General features: G+C 67.7%; 1 protein-coding gene across 4 annotated transcripts; it reads left to right on the forward strand.

Annotated features, from left to right (window-relative positions):
* Nucleotides 1–61: 61 nt before the first annotated feature.
* HRAS (HRas proto-oncogene, GTPase) lies at nucleotides 62–3967 on the forward strand. 4 transcript variants are annotated; one of them, XM_070457969.1, is made up of 6 exons: nucleotides 1000–1175; nucleotides 2313–2478; nucleotides 2653–2831; nucleotides 2931–3090; nucleotides 3182–3263; nucleotides 3611–3701. In XM_070457969.1, the coding sequence occupies exons 2-5, from the start codon at nucleotides 2368–2370 to the stop codon at nucleotides 3242–3244; spliced, it is 513 nt and encodes a 170-aa protein (XP_070314070.1). In that variant the 5' UTR covers nucleotides 1000–1175; nucleotides 2313–2367; the 3' UTR covers nucleotides 3245–3263; nucleotides 3611–3701. The 4 variants fall into 4 exon arrangements, with proteins under 4 accessions (XP_020767805.1, XP_070314070.1, XP_070314069.1 ...); XM_070457970.1 differs by lacking the exon at nucleotides 3182–3263 and adding an exon at nucleotides 2103–2163 and having other exon boundaries at nucleotides 1115–1175; nucleotides 3611–3967; XM_020912146.2 differs by lacking the exons at nucleotides 1000–1175; nucleotides 3182–3263 and adding an exon at nucleotides 62–513 and having other exon boundaries at nucleotides 3611–3967.
* Nucleotides 3968–7787: the final 3820 nt, after the last annotated feature.

Consider the following 7787-nt stretch of genomic DNA (forward strand, 5'->3'; position numbering starts at 1 on the left):
GGATGTTTTTATGCTTTACTGTAAAAAAATTTTTTAATGTTAAAAACATGCATTTCTGAGCGTCTGTAAAGGAGAAACAATGTGCACATTTACGCTTGGGGTGCGGTAGACTTCAGTTTAGCCCCCCATAGTTACTTCGGGGGTGGATTTGCTGGGTACGGGTTATTAGCTGAGATTCCGCAGGGCTGGGACCTGGCGCTTCGGGGAAGCTCGGTGGGCAGGTAGTCTGCAGGGGCTGCCCAAGTTTTGGGAGGCTGGCGGTGATGCTCGTCGGAGCTGCGCGCTACGTAAGCGAGAAGCAAGACCCTGGGCACTGGCTGGAAACACTGGGCCGGACTCGCCGTTCTGCGGGCTCAGACGTCCCCGCCCAGGAGAGGCGCCCATGCGCCGCCTGGCCTAGGGCGCAAGGCCGAGCCGCTCCCAGGACCCCGCGGAAGCTGCCAGGCTCCCCTCCCGGAGCCACCTGAGCCTAACCCTCGTCTGGGCAGCCCCTCCGCCCTTCTGCGGCCTCAGGTCAGGGGCATCCGCGGGGCTGACGACGCGGGCTCCTGCGTCCCTGAGACTCAGCCCTCGGGCTGTCGCCTCCTTTCCGGGCCCTGCGTGGGGCGGCGCGGACCCGGGCCGGGGGAGGGGTAGGCGCAGAGGTGCCCGGCGGGGGTGCCCGGGGTCCAGCGCGGGGCTCCGGGAGCAGCGCCCCGCCCCAGTCCACACTAGGCCGCAGACTCGCCTGGCCACGGGGTCTCTATCTCCCCACGAGGCCCGCCTGCTCCCAGGAAACCCCGGGCCTCCCTCGGGGACGCCACCCCCCGGGGGCCCATGCTCCGAGCAGCCAGCCCCGCAGGCCTCGGCCCGCGCCGGCCGCTGGAGCCGGCACCGCCCTCGGAGCTGCTCCCGGAAGCCCCGCCCGGCCGGGGCTCTGACGGGCGGGCCTCTCGGCCAACCGGGGCGGGACGAGGCGGGGCCCGGCGCGCTCGGTCAATCGCAGGCCGCGCCGGGCTGACGGACGGGCGTGGGGCGGGGCGCGCGCGGCCGGGTCGAGTGTCCGCCGCCCGCCGCCGGAGCCGCACCCGCCGCGGACGGAGCCCATGCGCCGGGCGAGCCCCGAGCCCCGGCCCTGGCCCCTGCCGCCGCCCCCGCCCCGGCCCCGTCCCCGGGGGCAGTCGCGCCAGTGAGCGGTGAGTGCGGCGGGAGCGGCGGGCCGGGCGGGGGAGGGGGGCCTGCTGTCCGCGCCCGGCGCGCGGGGGCGCAGGTGAGCCGCGGGAGGCGGCGGGCGGGGCGCTGCGGCGGGGGCTGCGGGAGGCGGCCGGTTCGCTCCGCCTCGCCCCGGCCAGCACCTCCGGCTCCATGTCCCGGGCACGGCCTTATGGGCTCCGCAAGTGACTTGGATGTCCGCGAGCAGAAGCGCTAGACGGGGTCTTCCACCCGCTGGAGCCCCACGGGCCCCTCCGGAGAGCTCGGGCATCCGGCGGCCATCACACACGCCCGGCGAACCAGGGGTTTAGAAAGTCACTGCCCGAGGTCCTCGCAAGGGCGCCCCTTCTTTAAGCATCACAGACCGGTGACCCCCCAGCTGGGGGCCTAGGGCCCAGGCCCTCTCCCTTTCTCACCTGTCCCCTCGAGCCCACACCTCTTTTGGGTCTTTTACTGTGATCTGCTTCCTGGAGCCCCGGCCCCCTGCCCACCTCCACACCTGCTTTATATTCTCCAAAGTTCTGGCAGTGGGACCCGTGGGTTTATGCGGACTTTTCCCTTGGAGTGTAGCCCAAACCTGCCACGGCAGGGGTTCTTTCTGTCACCGTGTGCCTGGAGCGGCACCTGGCATGCAGTAGGTGCTTACTGAATACTTGTCAAATGCACCAGCATGCCCTGGGGGGAGGGCTGGAGCGGATTGTCGGTTGCCACCAACCTGTCTGGGCACGCTGCTGTGCCCGCCACTGTGGCAAGACCTGTTCTCGTGGAGGTGCTGGTAACCTCAGCCCACAGCGCCTCGAGTTCAAGCTTTTTGCCTACCCAGCAGCTTCTAATTCGGGTACGTGCTTGGGAGATGCTCCCAGCTGCCAGCCCTGCCTCTAAGGGGTCGGCTTCTTGCTTTTCTCATGCAGTCATTATAAAGTGCAGCTGGAGGCAAGACTCCCTCCCATCTCTGGGCTGGAGGTGCCACAGGTGAGCGACTGGACCACCACTCTGGCTGCTGCCCCTGACCCCTGGATGTGTAGGCCCAGAGGGCAGGCCGGACCTGGGCAGGCTGGTCCAGGGAGCTCCCTGCGCCCGCCCTGCATGGTCCGGCCTGCTGAGTGCGGCTTCCTCGGCAGGTGGGACCGGAGATCACTGCAGCGCCTCGTGCCACGGTCATCGCCTCGAGGAGCGATGACGGAGTATAAGCTCGTGGTGGTGGGCGCCGGCGGCGTGGGGAAGAGCGCCCTGACCATCCAGCTCATCCAGAACCACTTCGTGGATGAGTACGACCCCACCATCGAGGTGAGCCTGCCTGGCTCTTGTCCGCTGCTTGGCTCCTGATGTGGGCTTAACTCGCACCTCCTCTGAGGAGGGGTCCCCACATCACAGGTCCCCGGAGGTGGGGGGCTAGAGAGGAGCAAGGGAGGTCCCCCCTCCCCGGGAGGGCCAGCTGTCTCTGAACAATGTCGTCCGTAGGACTCCTATCGGAAGCAAGTGGTCATCGATGGGGAGACGTGCCTGCTGGACATCCTGGACACGGCGGGCCAGGAGGAGTATAGCGCCATGCGGGACCAGTACATGCGCACCGGGGAGGGCTTCCTCTGCGTGTTTGCCATCAACCACGCCAAGTCCTTCGAGGACATCCACCAGTACCGGTGAGCTGCCCGCTGGCCCTCAGGGGCCAGGCCCTCTCTGCGGCCTGGGTGCAGCCAAACCTGCGGGCCGCCTGCCGGCTCAGCCCTTCCTCCTTGCAGGGAGCAGATCAAGCGGGTGAAGGACTCGGATGACGTGCCCATGGTGCTGGTGGGGAACAAGTGCGACCTGGCCGCGCGCACCGTGGAGTCTCGGCAGGCCCAGGACCTCGCCCGCAGCTATGGCATCCCGTACATCGAGACCTCCGCTAAGACCCGCCAGGTGAGCCCGGCCCCTGCCCCACAGCCAGCCAGGGCCCCGCCCCGCCCGTCCACCTGGGACAGGGCTCACTGCCCCCTCTCCCTCGACGCAGGGCAGCCGCTCTGGCTCTGGCTCCAGCTCCGGGACCCTCTGGGACCCTCCGGGACCCCCGTGACCCAGCCGCCCCTCTCGCTGTAAGTCTCCCCGGATGGCAGGGCAGCGAGGGAGGCCAGGGCCCGGGTCTGGGCTGAAACAGCTCCCAGGGGAGGTGGAGGTCCCTGGAGAGAGCTGCCCTGAGCCAGACCGGAGCGGTGACCCTGGGGCCCCAGCCCCTGTGCCCCCAGAGCGCCCCGTGAGTCCCAAGGGGCCCCGAAGACTCAGTGGGCTGTTGGGGAGCGGCTGAGGACAGGCCTCCCAACGAGGCGGCCCTGGGGCCCAAGGCAGGCAGGGCCCGGCTCCCCGTCTGTGGGTTGGGGAAAGGGCTGGGGTTCTGCCCCCGGCTGAGGCGGTGGTCCCGCCCTGAACTGGGCCCTCTTCCTAGGGCGTGGAGGATGCTTTCTACACCCTGGTACGCGAGATCCGGCAGCACAAAGCGCGCAAGCTGAGCCCGCCGGACGAGGGCGGCCCCGGCTGCCTGAGCTGCAGGTGCCTGCTCTCCTGACGGTGGCGCGGGCGCGGAGCGCTGGGTGCCACGCAGGAGGCGGCACAGCGGGGACGGAGGGAGATGCCGCCAGAGCCCGGCCCCCCACGTTGGCGGACGGAGTGCCTACGGGCCTCCCGGGACGCTTCGCACAGACTCTGGTGAACTGATGCGCTGGCCCCCAGCCTCGCTCTCCTCAGCCCCATCCTGGCCCAGCGGGCGCAGGCCCAGTCGCAGTAAATTATTTCATGGTCTTGACCTGGCGTTTGCCTGAGGCCAGGAGGCCGTGGCGCGTGTGGCCTCCCAGGAGGTAGACGGGAACCACAGCTTCGTCCGGGCGGTGGCTGCCCCGCCTCTGGGGGCCCCTGGCGTGTCTGGCGGAGCTCTCAGTGCAGCCAGAACCAGCCACCTGACACATGGGAGTTTGTCAACCTTTAATCAGCACAGGGGGAGGGCATCTGAGACCAGAGACTGTCCGTGCAGGTCGGGGAGGAGTGGGCCCCTGGGGCGGCTCTTGGGGCACTGCCTGGTTCTGCTGTGGTGTCCTGGCCCTGCGAGGGGCGCTGGCTGCAGGCGCCACAGGGCAGGGGGGCGTTCTGAGCCCAGCGCCGTATCGCCAGCAGGCTGGGTGGAGCTGGTGGCTGGGGTTGGCCCAGGCAGGAGCCGAAGGGGAAGGGACCCGCATTCTGCCTCAAAGCAGGCGGCCATTTGCCTGTGGCCTCTTGGTTCACTGGGAGGTCTGAGAGGGAATTACATCACTGGGGCCGCTGTGCTGAGGGTGGCCCTGGGCTGAGGACAGACAGGCCAGACACGGAGCCCCCGGGGCCAGAGGGAGGCCTGTGGCTGTGGCCCCCTTCATGCTGCCGCTGCTTGGTCTTCGGGCCTGGCGGGGCAGGGTCCAGGCTGCTTGTGCTGGGCAGGTGGGCCAGGGAGGGCCAGCCTGTCTTCTCCGGGGAGTGTCTTGATACTGGGAGGGGTAGGGGGGGTCTGGGGCCCAGATTCAGCCGCTCACTGGAAATGGACAGACCGGGTCGGCTTCCCCACCAGGCCGGGTGACCTATGCAGGGTGGGCCTGTGAGGCCTGCGTGGCTGCCCCAGCCCGACACCGGGAACCGCCCTCCAGCCCGCTGGCCTCTGGCCTCTGCAGGGGCTGACGCTGCCCAGCCCTGGCCAGGTTGGCTGAGTCTTAGAGCAGAGGAGCAAACTGATGGGGTGAGGAGGAAGCCCCGGGACCCCCACCCCTCACCACCCCGGGGTAACTCGGGACCTCTGCTGAGCCTGCTTGGGCGGGGGGAGGTCACCTTTCATCCTGTGCAGCTCAGCCATCGAGAGGCCTGCAGGGCCCAGCCTGGGGACAGCGTGTCCTGCAGGAACTCCTGCAGGTCTTCCAGGGGCGGCTTCCGGAGGGGTTCTGGGGGGAGGGAGCCGTCAGGCCAGCGGGAGCCCCCCCAGAAGGCCCGGCCCCCCACCCTGGAGCACCGCCTGTGGGCAGCGGCGTGTTCCGCTGTGCGCCACGCCTGGGGGTCCAGCCGTGCCCAGGGCGGGGCTGGGTCAGAGGGCGTGCTCCGGGCCGGTGGGCTGGGTGGCTCACCACGGCCTGCTCACTCCACATGGGCCACTGGCTTTGTGTACCTGAGGACCTGTGGCCGTGAACACGTGCTCGCTCTCCAGGATGTAGGTGTCTCCAGGCTTCATGGTGACGACAAGGGGGTCTATGCGGACAGCAGGCCCAGCAGGGTCAGCTCGAGCAGGGCACGGTGGGGGTCGTGGCACAGGGTACGAACCCCCCAGTGACCTCTGGCCCCTGCAGTCCCCCGGGGCTGCAGCACGCCAGCTCCTGTAGCTCCTCATCCTGGGGGCTTGTCCTGGTGGTCTTGGCTCCTGGACTTCGGCTCCCGAGTGAGTGCCAGCACTCAGGACTGAGGGACAGTTCTGCAGATCATCCCCCCCAGCAGGGCAGCACACTGGCTCGCCTGCTCCCAGCTGACCCAGCCTTCCTGATGGGAGCCCCACGCCTGCAAGGGGGGCTCTGGACTACCCTTGAACACCCCCTGATGGGGGAGGGGCCCCCTCTCTGGGCTTCCCGAAGGGGCAGGAGCCCTGGGGGACCCACTTCCTGGCAGCTTCGCCCAGTCAATGAAGCCCTGTAGGAACCGCTCAGTGGTGTGGATCCCTGTGGACGGCTGCTCCTCGTGACGGGCAGCGTGGGGGTCAGGCCTGCCTCGGGGCCGGAAGCAGCCCTATCTCGGGGCCCAGGACCCCCAAGGCTGGGGGGACGTGCTGCCGCGGGCCTGCCCCAGCCCCCTGCCCCACGGGAAGAATGAAGCCACAGTAGGCCGGGCGGCCAGGGTGGCGGGGGGACAACCTCTGGGGGATGCGTCTGCGCGCTGCTTCGGCTTGGGGGGGCCCTGCCGAGAGTGAGCTGGTGGCGGGCCTGGGATTGTGGCAGTTTTGGGAACCCTGTATGAAGAAGCCTGAGAAGCCCCCAGACCCCACAGGTAAGGGCTGCCCCCATCGAGAGTCAAGTGCCGCCCTGACCCCGGCCCTCGGGGCCTCAGTCCTGGCTGGACACGCTCTTCCCAAGGAAGACACCCTCCCTGTGGGGCCGGGGCCGGGGCGACGCCCATTGGCCCAGCTCTGCTGCCGTCCTGGGCTGAGGGTGGACTGGGGTCCAGCCCTGGCACGTGCGCCCCCACAGCAACCACAGCAGGGCTTCCGGAACCGAGGGGCGGGGAGTGTGGCCTACAGGGTGGCTGATGGGTGCGTGCTTGGTCGTCTGCTGGGCCTGGGAGTCAGGCTAGGCACTGGAGCCACCTGGGCTCCATCTGGCTGTGGCCTCGGAGGGCACTGGGCACCTGGCGGGCGTGAGGCAGGGACGGGGGAGCTGTCTGGGTGAGGCCAGGCTGGGGACCCAGAGCGCAGCGTGGGGAGCCAGTGCCCTTCACTGATAGGAAGATGGGCTTGGCTGGGTCCCACCAGCCCTGCTGCCGGGGGAGCTCTCCAGGGAGACTCCTGGCTCTGGGGAGCGCCCAGCAGTCCAGGGCAGTCACCTACCATGCACGGCCTGCTTCTCCTCAGTCACAAGCTGGACCAGTGCCAGAAGCTGTTTTCCTTGCCCAAGAGCATCAGCTGGATGGCCACAACCTGGTTCACACCAGGCTCTTGGAAGAGCCAGACACGGGGAGGGCTACCCAGAGGCCTCCCTGGCTCCCGGACGGGCTCCCGGCCAGCGGAGCTCACCCTGGAGGGGCCACCTGAGACGCCCTCCGGACTGGTGCAGGGGCCAGCCCGCTGCCTGGGTCCCCTCTGAGATGAGGTGAGTGGGGCAATGGGAACCTGCCGTGAGGGCAGGCTGGGGGCTTCACCTGGGAGGGTACATGTCCAGGGGCTGGCCCAAGACCCCACGGTGGGCAGTCCCTGGCGTCCACTCAGCTAGTGTTCCTTGAGGTAGTGTTCTGGAAAGAGCCAGGCAGAGGGAGAGCTGCCTCCTTGGGGGCCCTACACGCATCTGGGTTCCTGGGAACTTTCGTTCCTGCTGAGCTTCTGGTGAATGATGCGGCATTTTCAGGATCAAAAGTCACGTTTCACAACAGTGATGCTTATTTGGCCCTGAGCTCACTTGTAATGGAACGTTTCCCCTAGCAGCCCTGCCAAGCATGGGGTCGTTCCAACCAGGAGTTGGGTACCTTTCTGTCCTGAAAGGCAGGGTCTGCACCCAGTGTTTCTGCCTCAATCTGAGATCGGGGAGCCCCTGCACCACCTGAGGTGGTGACCATGTGCACCTGAGTTCTGACCAGCTCGGAGATGCCCCTGGGCTGGGCAGGGCCTGGGGGCAGGAGTACTCCTGGGTCGTGCGTGGAGCAGGCCTCCAGCGTGTGGACCAGGGCTTGCTGTCTGGGGAAGGGACACGGAGTGCGTGTTTCCCGCTGATCTTCATTTCATACTGTCTGACAAACCCTCGTGACAAAATAGGTGTGTTTAAGAAATAAGCCAAAAAAGCAGTGAAGTCACACTTCCGTGTTAAATGTTTTTCAGGGGTAAAGTCCACATGCAATGACATTCAAATATCCCAGGTGTA

Source organism: Odocoileus virginianus, chromosome 28 (assembly GCF_023699985.2).
Source record: "Odocoileus virginianus isolate 20LAN1187 ecotype Illinois chromosome 28, Ovbor_1.2, whole genome shotgun sequence".
NCBI lineage: Eukaryota > Metazoa > Chordata > Mammalia > Artiodactyla > Cervidae > Odocoileus > Odocoileus virginianus.

Bases quoted from the DNA above. Each gene is read 5' to 3' on its own strand.
- HRAS (XM_020912146.2), top strand. From the start codon at position 2,368: ATGACGGAGTATAAGCTCGTGGTGGTGGGCGCCGGCGGCGTGGGGAAG. The intron at 2,479-2,652 runs GTGAGCCTGCCT...TGTCGTCCGTAG, and splicing joins AGTACGACCCCACCATCGAG to GACTCCTATCGGAAGCAAGT. The intron at 2,832-2,930 runs GTGAGCTGCCCG...TCCTCCTTGCAG, and splicing joins GAGGACATCCACCAGTACCG to GGAGCAGATCAAGCGGGTGA.